The sequence below is a fragment of the Lineus longissimus genome, chromosome 2 (genome assembly GCF_910592395.1).
Source record: "Lineus longissimus chromosome 2, tnLinLong1.2, whole genome shotgun sequence".
NCBI classification, from domain to species: domain Eukaryota; kingdom Metazoa; phylum Nemertea; class Pilidiophora; order Heteronemertea; family Lineidae; genus Lineus; species Lineus longissimus.
This window is the reverse complement of record NC_088309.1, coordinates 26,004,969-26,023,081: the sequence shown is the minus strand read 5'-3', so window position 1 is coordinate 26,023,081 and position 18,113 is coordinate 26,004,969. Positions and strand designations below refer to the sequence as shown.

The following is an 18,113-nucleotide window of genomic DNA, read 5'->3' as shown; positions in this document are numbered from 1 at the left end:
GACAACAACTTTTGACAAAAAAGCTGCCAGGTATGAAAGGGTCAGCACTGCCATCTGAATAAGTGGATACTTGCACCTTGTTGAAATAAGTGGCTACCACGAGTACAGTCTTCACATTTCTTACAAATGTCATATGTCGTTTTTAAATGTACATGCACCTCCAGTTCATGATGACCATTCGTTGAAGAATAACAAACAAAGACATGATTAGCAGAATTCATTTATTTCAGTAGCACAATATACATTGTGGGATACAAAACTCCCACAACTGAGAGGAAAATTACATACTAGCAAGTACAGATGATCCATACTTGATAATTAGGAAGAGGACTATCAATGTTGTCAACCAGGGCCTGAGGCACGTCAGAAGCACATTTTCAAAAGGCTGATGCCTTCTATAGGAGTTACAGAATGAAAATAACACAAATATATGTATGCCACAGCTTGAATACCTGGGCCATTCAAAGAATATTTACACTTGACAACTTTTCATCCCTGGTATAAACTGAGGCAAGGGGATGGTGTTAAGTAAATTGTTCGAAGGAGGAGGCATGAAAAATAACTTATCAAACAACTCCTCTCCCCTCATATATTGTAAAAATCTCATTAACACTTTATCTCCCCTCAAACATTCTATAGAATACCAACCAGAAATTGTCTCAAAAATGGACAATGCTAGAGAAAAACTCTTACACAACCGTGAATTATCTACAATTTTGGGAGAAATTAGAACTTCTGATTCAATAAATATACCTTTCTTCAATTCATGCAATATCTGTGAGGAAGGTTTTTCACAGAAATCACCCACATTTGTACATGTTTCTGGGCACGCCCAGTTGCTATGCTAGTTCACGAACTTGAGGCAGGCAGGCCAACGTCCATAAGTACAGAGGTGGGATGAAGTGGTTCCAAGGAGACCAACCATTCCCTTTTTTAAAAATATTCTTATCAAAAAAACTATTTTGGGTACAATAATACTGCAAATTTGTCTTCAAAGTAAGACATATTTTTGTCGATTTCTTTATAAATATTATTATGCTAAAAGACCAAGTGTTGTGATATAAAATGAAATTTCTATTCGTTTGGCAATAATTCACTTGCTGAATGAGTTGAAATCGATTATCATGATTAAGCTATCAGGCCTACCTTCATTTGACTCAATCGAAACACGGTCACTTTTGATTATAGTAATGCCCTTAACAAAGACTCTGAGCAAGGCATTAAAACACAAATAAATGCTTAAAAGATTTCATTTAACGAAATCACAAATATTTCTGCCGCCTGGTATATTCACAAATTATTTTTAACAAGTACATTGCCCTGGCCATGTTTGTTGGCTCAAACTGACAACTCTGATACGTAAAGCACTAAAGAAGCATACTGTCCTCCATCCCCCTGCAGCAGGCATGCGCATCACTCCTCTTTACATGAGTATACCTCCTAGAATAAGACATAGTCAATACGATGATAGTATCACCATGGACATTCATTTCAAGGTGTAAGTTTGTGAAGAGAAAAGTGCTACAAAAACCTGGTATGGGATGATGATTGTCTCCCCACATTTGTGCGGTACATGTAATACACTTCTTATGTGAGGTAGCAAGTTCATGGAAGCAGACACTTGGCAGGAGAAGAACCCTGATTTAGCAGAGGAAGATTATAGGGAAAAAACAGCACTACAGATGAAGAAGGTGGTGGCTGACTAATTACAAAATATGAATGCACTACAGGTGGGTTTAAACTATTTTCGTTGTCAACCTATATCGGCACTTCTTGACTGTCTGATGATCAAAATGTATAGTCTGCTGCACACAGCTGAATACAATCAACTTGGAAAATGATGGCTCACACCAATCAGCAATGTAGCGTACGGCTTGCCCGTTTGTCGCCCTTTGTTCTCAGTGTGCAGCAAGCCTTATTACAACCATGTCTTTCCTTACAACTCGTTCAAACATCATCTGACTGAATCTCATCAGGAAAGTGTAACAAAATGGTAGCATAAACCAGAATTAGCAGTCAGATTCAATTGACAAGCTATACCCAGTTTAACCCTTTATAATGAACAGAACCTGTATCAGTATTGCTGGAAGGTTATGTAAACATAATGACATTTCCATTCTCCTTCTTCTACCCAATGGAATCTAGCAGTAGTTCACCGCTGATGCTATGATATGACAGATGAACAAGATGTAGATAGTTTGTGGCTTGTCTAATAAATAAGTCAGATGAGGTCAATGTCTTGAATATTTAGATGAAACGCATTCAATTAAGAGTTGTTGACTATTCCTGACAGTACAAGTCCAAACTGTCAGGGTGTAATATAACATCAATATTATGACAGTTTAAGTCCTTCACGAGTCATGATTAGCCAACAACTCTGATGGTGATCAGTGGACAATAGTTATGCTGCCAAATCTTCAACAGCAGCTTAATTTACAAAATTTGATCTGAGAATATATAGGATGTTCCATTAATACACAATATGGAAGGAAAATTTATGGCCCAGCGAGACTTTTTATTAAAGTTTTAGTCTCCATCTCTACTGACATGTCTTGTCTATACTCAATATCTTGAAGTATGATGATCAGATGGGTATACCTGGTTTATCGAATATGATCGCAATGCCAATGCTTGATGCGATGCCATCCTCAAGAAAGCAAGTACACTCAGGATTGTGAGTTTAGACCAAACCTGTTTATACACCCCCAAACCCACAGCCATGAATCGTCTCTCCCCATCATCAATAACTAATTTTAATCATGATCACAACGTACCAAACCAAAATACTCAACAATCACTGTACTGTAAAGCCCTTCATTTTCTTTTCTCCAAATTTGTGCTAAAAAGTCCTCTTTTAGATTTCACCATCACTACATTTCATCATTGATCGCCATTAGTGTTCACACTTTAAGCCCCCCCCCCCCACGCAAAAATATTAGGCTAGTGAAAATAAAGGATTTGACAGTATTCAACGGACAACAACATATCATTTGACAAATACGTGTTACTAACTGATCTCCTGAAACCTTCCTTGACATACAGTCCCAGTCACAATTGACACACCCTCAAATTGCCCAAAACCTGCACTCTGCCTCTGGTGCCATGTAAGCTGCGTGCCGCTTACACACTGGTTGTGCAATGACGATCCTATCGTGCAAAAAGTGAACGTAGACAGTGCAAATAAGTAAATCATGGTTGCATGTACATTGTGAATGACATATGCAAATTGAGGGACGCCTATTGTGATTGCGGCTGTATATTCTGAGTTCCTTCCACACTTTGACCTGAAACATTCAGTGCATGCTTTACAAATTCTCAAGCAATTGAGAAACAATGTTTTTGTCCAAACCATTGGCAGTGAGCAATACTGTCATAATTTAACCAATGCCCTTCACAAATTACTGCCAATCGATAAATTTCCAAAGCTCAAACAAGGCCAAGACAGTCAAAATATTCGTTTTGCATGCAACAAAAGCAAATAGTGTATGCTGGAAGTAGGTAGCCCTGCTAAACCCACATTCTCAATGCCCGAGCGGGAACTTCAGTGATCTGCACTCACACAAAGTGTGCAGTATTTCACAACCGGATCTCTCAATGGCTTGCTACTATGACATCGGGTCAGAATCACGTCGACTCACAGCTGCATGCGCCTGTTCTGGTACTTTGGAAGGATCAGACAAGATGGACGTAGTCGTGCTCAGCCGTCGAAGAGAATTCAGCACGGCTGCAACGGAAGATGACTCATCATTAAATACATTCAGTTATCACACCAAACTTATTTTGAACCATGTTAGACAATCTTTAATTGAAAAATTACTGGATTGAAATGCTTCTCTAAACAGGTATCATAGAGCTTACACTTGGGCATAATGACAAAGCATTAGAGGTGATATTTGCCCTCTGAAAGCTCAAGTACGGTAGTTACAAAATTGGTTTGCAGCCAATTTACAGTACGGATATCATCTTCATGTGCTTACCTGGCCTGAGAGCCACTAAAGAACAATGCTGATCGAGCCAGGCTAAACATGTTCGACACAACTCCTCAACTGTAGCAGTCGATACCATGTTGTTGAAAGAAGCGAACAGATCCCGGAATATCGTGATGAACTGATTGTGCGTCAAGGAATATCACTGTGGAAAATACATGTGGATTCTGGCCTTCGACACTGTACTGAAATCTAAGCAATGCACGGCTGAGCTGCTTGAGCAAAACATTAGTAATATTCATCAGAAAGCTGCCGTGGTTGCCCTGAGAGAAACTCAGCTGTAATGACTGAAGTTTTGGCTGGGGATCGAGTCAGGCTCACACATACAAGTGTGGCAGGCTTGAATCTTCACCATTGCATCACGAGTTGTGCCATTACTAGTAGAGTAACAGTGCCATTTTAGAGATGTTTTAATCTGTAGCTTATGACGAGCATAACCCTTGATAAAAGTTGTATCAGAAAAGGATACGATCCAGAACTTCCAGTTTTGCATAGTTCTGTTCCTGATATAATCATCACACATCTCCTTCATGTGGTCAACGCGTTGTCGGGTGACAGGCGCACCGGTGGCAGGGAGTTGAGACTGACACGCGCTGAAACAAACAACTGAAGGTCAGCAAAGCAAATCTGAATTCTTATCTAGAAGACTTTACGCCTCCTCCTCAACTTAATGATTGACTAGCTGAAGACCCAGTCACCAGACCAATAACCACAACTGGTACTAAACCGTAGTGGGCAGTGCAAGTGTCTTGGAAGAAAATTCATCCAAGCTAGAGCGATTACCATGAGAGAGACTATGGACTTCTTGTTGAAACTCAGAATAGTCTCAACGAGAATGTGTTCACTGAACTCTGACTTACTTGATTTGAGAATTCAATGATTCGATCTCCTGTTTCAAGAGATCTGCCTCATTTTGCATATGGCTTCGTTCAGATTTTAACTTCTTACAGTAATCAGCAGCTAGAAATGAAAAGAAGTTTGTTTGTTACTTTCATAGGAAAAGAAAAACTGCAAAGTCAACATAACTAATGGGGCTCCTTTTCTGCTGTACAGAATGCCAGCTTGTTAACTTCTTCAGCTCGGGCAATAAGTCAATTCTGTAAGTTAAAACCTGATAGTGGAAAAAAAACTTACTTTTTTGTAGCATAGTTGCTTTGCTCAGTTTCTGATTTGGGTTGGCACTTAGTGAAGGAATGAGAACTTGCAGTGTATCAAAACCATTCTGAAAGAGACAATACACTATTAAATGGAGACATTCACACAATACCGAATGAAGTTTATTATCTATGTCTTATATTGACAAGAAACTAAGTTCCCAGGCTGTGATGGAACTGAAATTGCACTGAACTACACTAATATGGGGGATGTGGAGTTCATCGGTTCCCTAGTACTCTAGACGAAATACAAACAATGATGATTACCTTAATATTACACCTCCTTTTTTGTTCCGATGATATGTGAGAGACACGTCGATGTTCCTTATACACTTCTCGTTCTACTGGATTTTTGGGTCTAAAAGCCTTTGATGCCTGTAAAGGGGGAAAATATATCATTGCACAATAAGGCTGCGTCACAGAGAGCTACTAGGCCAAGTTCATTGCATTACCAGAGAAGAGGACAGTGAGAAAATGGCGGATTTTATCTTTATCGGACATGACAACAAATTATACGGCACATGCAAACCTGTGTTTTGATCTAATTGCAAATGGTAGAGTTGAATATTAACAATGTGAAAGACCACTTGCGTATCCAAGGAACCACCTGAACTCAACAGGCTCATAGGCGAACACTCACTTCTTCAAAGGATGAATCAAGGTCCTGCATGGATTCATCGTTGAGATTTATTGGACTTGAAAGTCGCATATCAGTTGTACCTGCAAGAGAAGGATAAAATTTATGATAAGAGTTACACGGATGATGAGATTCAATAGTGGTACACTATTTGGTAAACATTCCGAACATTTCAGCATTTGCATCACCATCAACATAAACCCGATATAAATTCAGAGATATGCCATGGAGAAGGAGTTCAATATAGCTTCAGATAGTCTCTACATCAAAGAGAATGAGATTTAAGGCTTTTCTGAGTCAAACCAAACAAAAACATGACCAAAAAATTTGAAGGACTTGTTCTGTAACCTACTAGAAATGAGTGGACTCCCTGTGGTAGTCGTAGGGGCAGCAGTAATCGACCGAAATGAATCTTGCTGTAGAAGTGCTGAGCTGATCGCCTGAGGGGTTGTTGCTATCACCAGGTTCTTGGCAAAATCAGTCACTTGGGGTTGTGGTGCCTTGAAAGGATAAGCATGTTTGGTCAGTACCCTTGCATATCAAACTTGCGTCATACCATGACAAACAATGATCAGCTCCCTCATGGGACTCGTTGCCAGATTCTTCCAGAGTACATAATGATGCAGACTATGGATGAATTTCATATTCATGCTTCATAGTTTACGATGACAGTCATGTATCATAACACCATGTGTAAAATGAATTGAACTTACAATGGCAATGGGGACCTGACTGAGCAAGGATTTCGTGTTCTGGACTGATGTCACACTAATGCAACTGGAAGGAGCCTCTTGTTTTATATTCAGATTAAATGTAGCACCAGTGGAAGGCCCTGAAAAAGCCAGAAGAACCAGTCAATGGGGTGGAATCAGTCAGAGAAAAGAGGTTCTGATTATGTGCTTTTGGTACAAGGTGACACAAAAACATTATCATATAAAAATTTACCAAATTTCAGCCAAGTATAGCTAAGATCAATACTTTTTGTGTGACCAGTTTGTTGGTCTCAACACCTGCGTTAGTTATTGCGCAATAGGCGTTTACATTTCTCGACACTTCAGAGTGGATTTGATTGGGTGTGATTGATGACAGACCATAACGGGAGCAAACATCTGTGCTACACCACCCTCACCACATCACATCAGTCAAGGGTGGATTGTTAATAAGAACTTCATCAATGACCATCGATACCCAATTAAACCTGCTCAGCTGCAGAAGAATCGAAAATTCTTAAATATTTTGATTGAACAAAAATTATATTGAACCCCTTTTCTCAGAGGGTAGAAGCAACATACATCTATACAATCTAAGGTCTTCACATGAGGTACTAATATCTATGACTGCTCAAATTACTTCTGAACTTCAGGAGAAGTTCATAAGAACATGAATTGATCCATCAAGTGCCGCAAAGGTATGATTCAAAAGAATTGTCCAGTCGGTTTGCTCTCGACTTAGCATTCGAAACTATAACTGAACTCTCTCATTCTCACAACACAAGGAAACAAAAACTTTTTCCTCTCTCAACTCCAATCAACAGCTGACTGCAAAAACCTGGAACAAAATATCCGTAAAAGACAATTTTCACAGGTTCATGCCTATCATCAGAAATATCTGAGCCTAATAGAACATTCCAGTATGATACGTAATCTGGAAACTTGTCTAATTAAAGTGAATTGGAATAGTAGTGAAGTCCTAGATGATGCGAAGTGAAAACTTGATAAATATCCCATGAAACTTTTTGATTCATTCCCTGGGCCTAGTTAATCAAATCGAACTCTTTCACCCAAACAGACATGCAGGTCATTCGCATGCAAACCACTGCAGACGTTACTGCAGTCACGGGCCTTGGAATCTTCCATTTCTCACTATTAAGGTGAAAGCAAGAAAGAGTAAGATTTAGCTGAAGCAAAAGTGAAAGGGAGTGCAATAAGGACCAGTGCAACACTTTGATAGTCTGCTTAGATCTTTTTTTAAAACAGCAGTTTCAAGATTGGGGGACACAAGCGAAATTTTGCACAGATGACAACAACTTGAGGTCATCTGTAGAAGTCACTGCATGCATGGTATCATCAGATTATACCAGGTTCCAAAACATGCCAATTAAATTCACACGGATACAACAACTATTCAGAATGGTAAGAAATGCTGAATGAGAACTAACTTTCCCCTATAATGTTTACTTTTTCCCCAATTAGTGCGTTACTATGGGTAAACTTAACAATCTAGAACTAGAAGGAGAGTGATTGTAAGCAGTGGGAAAATCAAATGAAAGCTCCTAAAAACTTGCCGGCTGTGGTTGCAATCAGTACCTGAATCTGACTTAAAATGCAGCCGTATTTAGAAGGCTTTTCATTTAATCACCGTGTTCTATCTACGGCAGCAATAATGAAAACATGCTGGCAATCTAAAGAAAACAATGTACATAGGCTACACAAATGACCCAACTTTCAAAGTATTGCTGAAGAGCTTTCAACTTAAAATTTAATTGGCTTAGACTTTGGAAGATAATGGGGTTAATGGAACTTTATACATACTATGTTGAATCTGAAGGAGTGTTAATACCAAAACTTTTGGATACTAATCTTGAGGGAACCAAGATCTGGCAACTCGATGTTGCAGGATTCCCCCACAAGGTGGTATTAACATTGATCCAAAGACATATTTCAAAATTACCATGTTCACATGGAACTTTCCTCAAGATCTTTTAGAACATGGATCTGTACTATCTAAACTAAGTTTTTCCAATTCACTGCGTAGAAATATTTATGAACCTGAACGTCGATGGAGTGACTACAACAAACTGATCACAGAGAGGTTTCACTTACTTCCTGAGAGAGTTTACTGAACTATAGCCTTGGCAAAAGCATCCGAGCGGGCATCGGTGCCCAACTTACTCCGCTGATGAGCAAACCGACCACGTACACTGTACCACAGTGCAGCTCCTTGAGACCTTGGCTTTAGACTTAGAGCTAAAACTAAAGCCATTATTCAGAATATGCAAACACTCAACAATAGGATACATGTATGTAATATACAATTATATATATATACATGATCAGCGAGATGATGAGGTTGCACTGGGGTTCTCTGTAAGGGTTTTTGGAAGTGGCTGTATCTTCTGCCACCAAAACATACCATGACCTTATGTGTGATGCCAAAGTGTTCATTTGAGAACTTTTCAAAACTGGACCAAATGATATTCTGTTGGCCCAGGGAGGTGTAATACAGAACTCACTGCCCAACAAAGTTTATGCAAGAAGAGCTTTTCACAAATTCACTAAGTTGGATATACCAACACATGTATGGAAGATGGGGGAACAGACCATGACCACTCCCTGGACCCCACCATTTCGGTAAAGGAGAACCCCAAAGATGACTGGCGCTATGAGATGAGAGATTAGTCGAAAATAACAGTATATATGACTGATAACTCATGATCATCATAGCATTCACATGTCTCTGGTCTTTGAGCTGCACTTCATCATGGAAATCTGTAAACTATCAAAAAATTTATAGATCAGTAAGACCAAAAATACTTGCAGAACTTCAGACAATTTAGATGAGAGCATTGATACAGGGATTCACCAATAACGGTACATATTGTTTTTTTCCAGTCCCTCCGAAAAAACAACAGCCTAGCTAAGCTGTAAGTCATCCAAGGAGCTCAAATGGTATTGCATTGTATAGGTAATTCTGAGCACTCAACAATTATTTGCTTCAACCTTCACCTGAATTCTGACAACAGCATGTATTTTTGGTTGTACATGATGATATATGATAACTTGGAGACTGCGGCACTATACACCTGAAAACGAATGTGAAGTTAAGTAGGTTAACTTGCCGGAGTTAGATGCAGAAGATAATGTTGTCGTAGGTGTCTGTTCCTGTTCCATTGTGGTTGGGGCTAAGAGGTATGCTAGAAGGGCGCTGTGGCCATTATCCGTTGGGAGGTGGGGTGAACCGCAACCATTACATGATGCAGATGATGAAGGATGATCAGGAGGATGACCATTCAGGACTTTAGTAGCACCATTCTTTGAGCACCAATCTTTCCTATCCGTAGCCCGGCCATGCCAATCTGTCCTTTCTGTAGCCCGACCATACCCGTTCTTCCCATTCATGCCATTATCCCACAACAATTCCAATCCATGGGAGAGGTTCTTATATGCTTTCAGCTTGCTGTCTACAGTCACCGTAAAGATAAACGAAACCCAGCCATTACCACTGATGTTTCTTGACGTTTGGTGCCAGCACTCATTGGACATCACTCATCAGAGAGGCACTGGAGTATTCAAACACAGTTATTTTGGTTCCCCGGGCTGAGAGTCTGAATGGCAGCCCCATAACATGGGCACCAGAACTGATCTCGTCCTTGTTTTTGAAGAAAAGCTTGTTTAGAACAAGATCATTCAGTTCCTGACTCAGCCCAAAAGACACCCTCATTCAGCGAGTGCGGCTCTAACCTTTTCTGATGAATCACATCCACTTTGGGTCCAAAACCAACAAAGCAGAAAGAGGAAGTGTCCAGAAATGGCGATGGCTTTATTAGGATAAAGTGTGGGAAGCGATCATGATAAGAAAAGACAACAATTCTTGTTAAGTACAATTTGAACTGTATGTTCCAATTCAGTGCATGTTTTAATTTCTTCCTTTCAGTGTTTTTTCCTCTGGCCATCAACATTTTCAGATAATCCCCAACAAGAAAAAAAGAAAACTTCTGTTAGCAAACACAATGCTGTAGAGTCTGGTAACAGACAAACAAAGAAAAAATCTCAGAAAAAACTGTTATTTACATGGCGCACGTAGCATGTACCATAGAACTTCTGGGTCTCAACTTACAGGTTTCCATGCCCTTTAAAAGTACATGCTACAGCCTTTCAAACAAAGCAGCAGGGGGCACTCCTGTCAGCCCAGACTCTACAGCGAACAGAAGAAAAGGTTATGAGAATGAGACCCTGTAAGATAAAGCGAGGAGTTAAAGCTTGACTTGAAGGATCTGAAACTGACAAGAAATTCCACCAAGTGGCATTAGCAGGCTTTCACGTTTGAGAACTGAATGAGAGCTAGCAATCACTCCCTTGGCAGTATCTTGAAGGCTGTTTACCTTCCTCATTCAGACAATACAGAGTGATCAATAGCTCTCCATGAAACACTTTTACCGGAGTGACGAGGAGTTAGAGCAATAACACCCCATTTCATAAAAGCCTGCATCAGCGCCATTTCACTTACCAGCTGTTAACAACTGTGCGAGAAAAGTGTTTTGCTGCATGGCAGGTGAATTCGTGACGGCAGGAGCGATGTTGCGAGGTTTCCTTTGAAGAGGCTTGTTCTGAAAGCAAATGTTTTTCAAAATATATCGTGAGCTCTTCATTGCATTAGCCATTATACTCTTGAATCTCAAATTCTCTGTTATTTGCACAGCTCTGAATTGGATCAGCAAAGATCTGCTGTACTTCACTGTCTGCATCAGGTATATTTCAAAGTCACTAACTTCACAAGTCTGAGCAAGAACACCACTAGATCACAGTGTCTCTGTTTTCCTCAACATTGCCATCAACAGACAGAATTCAACTCAAAATTTACGTACGGAGAAGCTTTTTGTCCTGCTGAAACCAGAGAATTAGTTCAAAGATTACCTTTGGAACAGCAAACTCTCCTTTTTTTGACGAAGACTTCTTAGGTTGTGATGGTAGGCCTTGAGATGGGGGCGAGGCAACAAGATGACTAGCGAGCACAGAGGTGCTAGGCGTGGTGGTGGTCATGGTTTTGGGAACGGACTGAGAGACGATGGTAGTACCGAGACTACTACTCGGTTCTCGCACCGCAGTTTCACCGGTCAGACCAGGATTTAAGATCTGCTGAGCAAGCGTCAATTGGTCAACAGGTTCCAGTTTCACTTGACTATGATCAGATAGAGTCACAAGATTAAGAGTCTGTGGCTGCGATGTTAACAAACTTGTCAATTGACTTTGCAGATTCCCAACTGATATCGCAGTTCCTGATTGTAATATCAGTGGCTGCTGCGCCTGTAACTGTTGCAGTAGTTGTTGTTGTGTGACGTTTGAGGTGGGAAAGGACAGGCCCTGACCTTGGCCGCTGCTTCCCAGCAGAGTCTGTTGGAGAGACGCATTCAACAGTGACTGGTTGGCTTGATTCGCGAGGAGTGACTGAGCCTGATTGAGATTTGAGGCAAGCAAGTTGGCCTGGTCCAAATCACTACAAATCATAGGCTGTGGAGACTGTGGCATGGCACTTTGCTGTGGCATCAATGTATTTTGAAGCATATTCTGTGCCGAAGGTTCATTACTCAAAACCGGCTGCTGCGTCTGCTGGGCCAAATTCAGATCATTTGTTCCAACTTGTTGTTGATTTCGTGTCACATCGGGCACTCTGTTCGTAGACCCAACCAACAAGCTCTGCAGGAACGAGTTATTATTCTGCGCCTACAATAAAGAATTTTAAAAACAATTAAACCTCAATACATTTTTGTTCCAAATTCTTAGATGAACTGATTATATTGAATTCTACCTGTGAAGGAACCAAGCAGTGACTCAGAGATATCATCTTAAGGCATTCCAATCTGACTGGTCGTAAAACCCTTCTTATACGACCAGAATCAAAGAGGGTAGGGAAATATAAATAGACAGATAGTGTAACACACCTGAAACAAACCATTGGATGACTGGCCAGTTTCCATGACTGCAAGACTAGGTTCACTTCTAGCCTGGGCTAATGTTCCAGATGTCGTTCCCCACATCTCTGCAACAAGAGACACCGGACATTTCAGCATGTCATTCAATGCTATAACTTACAAGTCGAAAGAGATTGATTATGTCACGGAAATTATTGAAAATGAACATTTCTTGAAATTGCCTGCAAATCTGGCGAGGAAAGTAATGGACTCAATGTCCGTATTGTGTATGAAATTGTCAGAAGACGCACCACACTCACCAGAAAAGTTTTCAATAGTATCCATGAGGTCCTCAAAATTTGGCTGCAACTGCACCAACCCAGGCTGTATGAAATCTGCATTGCCGAGCTGACCTGTAAGAAACACAAAAGACAAGACAATCATCAGCAAGGCTCACATTTGTATGTTATTTGAATACTGAAGACCCTTTATTTTTGTGGCCTGAAATATTTTCTGAAAATATCCTTTCACTTTCATTTATTTCTGCAAAAAAGTGCACCTTCAATGACGACATTGATTAAGCCTTGAGTAATCACTTCACTTGCCAACGTGAAGAATTTCACCCTAAAGTATAACCTTTGATTGTCAAATCGCCAACTGAAAAGATGAAAAATGTCTTACCGGTTTCAAGTAAAACTAGACCTTCTGGTAAGACAATACTGTACATTAATAAAATGACGATACAAAATCAGAGAGGTAAAAATATCCCAAGTTGAATCCTCAATTATCCATTCATAAACACTGTTGATTTATGAGAATGAGATGTAGCAGACTAAGAAGTCAATCAATGGTGAACTTGATCACACCAGCCAATCAGGACCATCTCAAATCACCAGTTACCTACTTCATTCTGACCTGCACTAGAAGTTTGACCGATAACTAAATGGTCAATGGTTTTCAGTTATTTCATCAAGCTCATGAATTTAAAAAGATTTGCTCCACTCTTGAAGATACGGATGGCTTTGCTAACTTATTCTATCATTCCTTTTGTTTAACTTGCACAAGATAGTCTCTGATGATACCCGATGGACACAACGACACAACTTTAAGAGCTGTGACAAAATACAATTATCAAAACCTGAATAGGTTAGGTCAGCCATGTGGACTTTGAACCAAATTAAGTACATGTCTGGAATTCATATCTTAGAAAGAAATCATGATACTGATAATGTCGGGACAAGAGTTTACGAAGTTTGTGATGGCCCTGATTCATATTTTTGTATGGTTGACACCCACTATGATTTAGGTCTTGGAAATAACTACAATGTGTAACCCCTGTAAGTGTACACCTTTGTTGGCAGGACACCCCCTCCACTTAAGGACACTGATTCTGGTCACAAATTTGTTGTTTCCATTCAATCTGAGCACACTTTATCAGGACACCTCCCGTATGTTCGTATTTGGCAGTCCCCAGGGTAATTCAGTAAATTCTCTAAGAAGTTCATGACAACAGATCCTGTCTAGGTCAAGCACTTATCCACAACGCCTGCTATAAACCGGACATCAGAAAATCATCAGACAGCCTAATTATATCAGCAATCGATACTGCAATGAAAATCATAATTGGAGTATGTCAGAAGGTGATATTTCCAGAACAGTAATTGTTGTTTACTTTTAAATTGCAATGTCACCCGTTAGCATGTTTGATGTAGTCACTACTACACAGTGTCAGTATTGACAGGAACCCAGCAATCGTCCCTGACCAGGCCTATTACCATTTGGTCATCTATTTTGCAGCTTATTTAGACTTTTGATAAATAACTTCTCAATTTCAAACGTTTATTAAATATAAACTTAACCTAGAAAAGGATCTGTGTCATCTATTGACAAACTAAGTTTAATGACGCACTAAAAGATGGACATACTGCCATTACTGGCCCTAACTGGTCAAATGTGGACTTGTATGAAGATATGGGAACTCACGACACTGTGTACAGTTCCTTAAATCAATAGATGTGGACTTTATAGTCACGTAAGTGCAATTGTCACATCCTAATAAACAGAATTTGACATCAAGTTTCCCTGCAACCAGTACAGGCAAGAAAAATCTTGACAACTAAGTCTCATCACCAACAAGAAACTACACCGAAACGCATTTATAACTCAAATTACCTATTTCTCTGGGATTAGGAAACAGCAAAGGCTCCTTGAAACTTGAGAACAAGGTATCGGAGAAATCCATCAGTAGGTCCTCGTCAATGTTACTCAGTCCTGGTGTCGGTGAGCGCTGAGGATGGATTCGGATACGGTCCTGAGTTGCCAGGCGATCAAGGAGAGCTTCATGGCTCAAATCCTGGTCGTTCTTTTCATCCATTCGGGCGCGGTTCATCTGGTTTTTGAAGTAGCCGCGCCATTTTTGATACTCTGCTGTGACAGTTTGTAATCGTCGCTTCCAGTACTTGCCCTCCATCACAATGGCCTGGCAAAGAAAACATTATAATTTGTCTGGTAACATATAGTTTGATTGTGTTCATCATAGTATTGGTGGTTTTTTTCGTTTTGTTACCAGAAGAAAACAAGATTTGTGAAAACCCAGTCCAAACCACATTGAAATTGGTCGGGTATTTTGGGAGATATCAAACAATCTTTGGAAATCTACCGAGACAGGAAAACAAAATTGAAAAAACTTTCGTAACCACCTTGAAGCTTAACAAGCTATTTTTAGCAACCTACGTCTGATATACAACTTTTTTATTTACTTGGCAGGTTTAGCAGTTCTAGCCTTAGGAATCTACCTGCTTTAGCGACTAGCATATTAGCGGCTGGCTATTCTCCTACTTTACCTCTGCTGAAGAGCAAGGTACCAAAGGCATACAAGAAACCCGGGGAGCATGATATCTTGCAGGGAAATGCCAAGTGGTCACAACATGCATGCATGGATACGCACCTCTGGCCGGCTGTGCGAGTCTTCCGACAGGGGTGCCGCAAACTGACATACTAATGGAAACTTTGACTTGATGTCTGTAAAAGAGAATATGAGAATCACATCAGGACAGTCCTGAGAGTTGAGTACCCAATACCTTCATTTTCACTCTTCTTCTGGAATGTGAAATGGAACTTTTTACACAGTGCGCATGCTACTGGATTGGCAACCAAAAAATCAAAAAAAATCATAAAACCTAATGTCATGATTCTAATTCTAATCAGAAGTGTGACAATAAAGAAAATCAATATCAAAATGAGTAAACTGTTATGCCCTAGTTGAGAATTGTGGCATTGACACATTGACAATAACAAAATAGAAGGAATAGCAGCGTAGTTGATTTAATAGGGTGTTATTCATATTAAGGCCAGGATGAATGACGTTACGGTTCTGCTCTCAATATCTTGTTAAGTTGTTTACACAGTGCCTGTTTACTGCTCAAGCTGGGTAACGCTGCGTCAGTTATCCTTGTGTGGGCTACGCTACTGTCCATCCTGAGCAAATCAGGGGTAAATGTACGCTTCATGGCCTTGCACACAAACCCCCAGATATTATCATTGGCTGAAATCTAGCCAAATCAGATCGTTGCAAGCATTATATTCTAAGAATAACATCACCATTGTACTCGTAGCATTTTACTTCATCATACAGCATCTTGAGTTCAGTGCAAAGCAGAGTTTTACATTCTTTTAAATGCTTTTTACCCGAGCAGAAACAGGCTAAAACACACAATGCACATCTTTTTTGTACATATACATGTAGACGTACACAAATAAATAACAATGTAATCCCTGCACAAGAAAGCTCAGGCATACATACATAAATGACAAATACTTACACTGCATGTGCCATTCCCTCCAGATGATGTTGTTGAGTCGAATTTTGTCCTTCACATTTAACTTCATCCCTTTGAAAGTCTTCCATCGTGGTGAGGTGATCTTGCTGCAATCATAGTCATACACATGAAATGAAATGGTAACATTTGAACAGAGACGAGCAGGAGAAAATTTATGCCATGGTGAGGTATGTTGACCCATTTCAAGTTTTTAATGCCCTACATGATCTCTTGCGAACATCAATTGAAAACACGGTTTCAGCAAGTAAATGGCTTCCTTAAATTTCACCAGGAGACTCATTAACTCATTTTCTAATAAACATACGTAAGATCAGTGAAAAATTGAGATTTTGAAGAACAGGCCTCATGCTAAGCCTGAGCCAAGGCAAGAAAGGCAATACCCTGGTTGACCTTCAATATTGCCTCCTTGCCCTTGAAGTTTTTCACACACTGAAGACATTACGCTGCCTTTATATTGAAAGCATTTCTTCATTGGACCATTGGTGCCCATGTTATGACAGTACCGGTACTTCAAAAGCAAATTGCCCCTTTGTTGATGGCTACAACAACACAGTTTTTTAACATTATTATTGATATTCATAAGTTTCCTTTTCCAGGGCAGGCCAGCTGGGCAAGCTGGAAGGCTTGCTTGATTCTTGGCATGCTGGGGAAATTGATTCTCCCAGTCAAGAAGTAGGTCAACATGTTTCATTTTCAAAAGAATTTTATTGATTTTTTCACCACAGTCTGCAACTGGGGTTGACATGCCATACAAAAATCAACCACCTGCACAGCCTTGATCATCACAATCGTCATTACATCTGGTGGCAATGCCATCTGGTGGCAATGCCGACTGATAACCACCATCTGATTTATTTTTACAAGACCAATGGCGATGCCATGGTATTAGAGGGACAACGCTGACAAATCGCGTCCCCAGGTTGACCGTCTTACTTCTAAGCTTAGACTGCATTCATTTATAACATCATATTATGATATTGCCACGCCCACGCCATGCAGCATGCGTATGGATACCTTTGTTTACAAACTGACGTCATTCTGATGTCATTACCGTTTGCTGCGCGCGCATACTCGTATCTCAACAGAGGGGATGCCGTGACGTAACAATATCAACATCCACGATCTTTGTTGGTTTTCACATGGATACTATACAACAATTTTTGAAGTAAACAGCGTAGGCCTACCTGTATGCCAAGGTCATGCACTCGAACAGTCTGGTTAGAGAACCATCTATCATGGACAGCCTTCCTTGAGACTGTTCATCTGCTGTCCCGAACTGATAGCTCTCCTGGGGTGTATGGCTGGCAGAAACAAAGTCGTAAGCTATTCGAGGGGGAGAGAATGCTTCATGCTCCGGCGATTTCGAAGCTGCAGTCTTGTCTTCATCTTCGTCGGACTCCGGCTCCTGGTGAACCTGGCTCACCATGAAATGTCCCGAATGGATCGTTTTCTCATCGCTGTGATCGAGCACACTGATATCCTTACCCTTAGTCGTGTTCTGATCAGGCCCTATATCATCATCTGCTAAACAAGTGTCACTTTTAGCTAAATCACTATTCCTATACATGGCCAATTTCAACATTTTTACGGTTGCTATTGCGCGATGTGAACTAGATTGTTCGCCATTTTGTTTGTCCGGGTGTACTTATCCAATAGTTTATTGCGCGAAGTGATTTAAAGGGACAATATAGGCAGCAGCTAGGCAGGCAAGATAAATTTACACAAAGTCGCCAATAGGGGTCTCTCACATCTCACAGTACGCGGGTTTGAGGTTTGCTCCGAAGTAATCTTTGCTATCGAGCTCGTTCATTGGTTGGTCTGCTTTGATTGAGATGGATTATCACATGTGGATCTGCTCGTGTCGCCCTT

At 40.3% G+C, this 18,113-nt stretch overlaps 1 protein-coding gene across 2 annotated transcripts; it reads right to left on the bottom strand.

Annotated features, from left to right (window-relative positions):
• Positions 1 to 204: 204 nt before the first annotated feature.
• On the bottom strand, positions 205 to 17,894 carry LOC135483266 (carbohydrate-responsive element-binding protein-like). 2 transcript variants are annotated; one of them, XM_064763978.1, is made up of 18 exons: positions 17,429 to 17,894; positions 16,227 to 16,330; positions 15,353 to 15,426; positions 14,578 to 14,884; positions 12,726 to 12,818; positions 12,436 to 12,533; positions 11,411 to 12,217; positions 11,004 to 11,103; positions 9,616 to 9,957; positions 6,491 to 6,609; positions 6,130 to 6,277; positions 5,781 to 5,860; positions 5,408 to 5,515; positions 5,121 to 5,208; positions 4,847 to 4,946; positions 4,456 to 4,579; positions 3,978 to 4,107; positions 205 to 3,724 (listed from the first exon to the last, which is right to left on the bottom strand). In XM_064763978.1, exons 1-18 carry the CDS (start codon positions 17,824 to 17,826, stop codon positions 3,606 to 3,608), a joined length of 3,339 nt encoding a protein of 1,112 aa, XP_064620048.1. In that variant the 5' UTR covers positions 17,827 to 17,894; the 3' UTR covers positions 205 to 3,605. The 2 variants fall into 2 exon arrangements, with proteins under 2 accessions (XP_064620048.1, XP_064620049.1); XM_064763979.1 differs by lacking the exon at positions 9,616 to 9,957 and having other exon boundaries at positions 17,429 to 17,893.
• Positions 17,895 to 18,113: the final 219 nt, after the last annotated feature.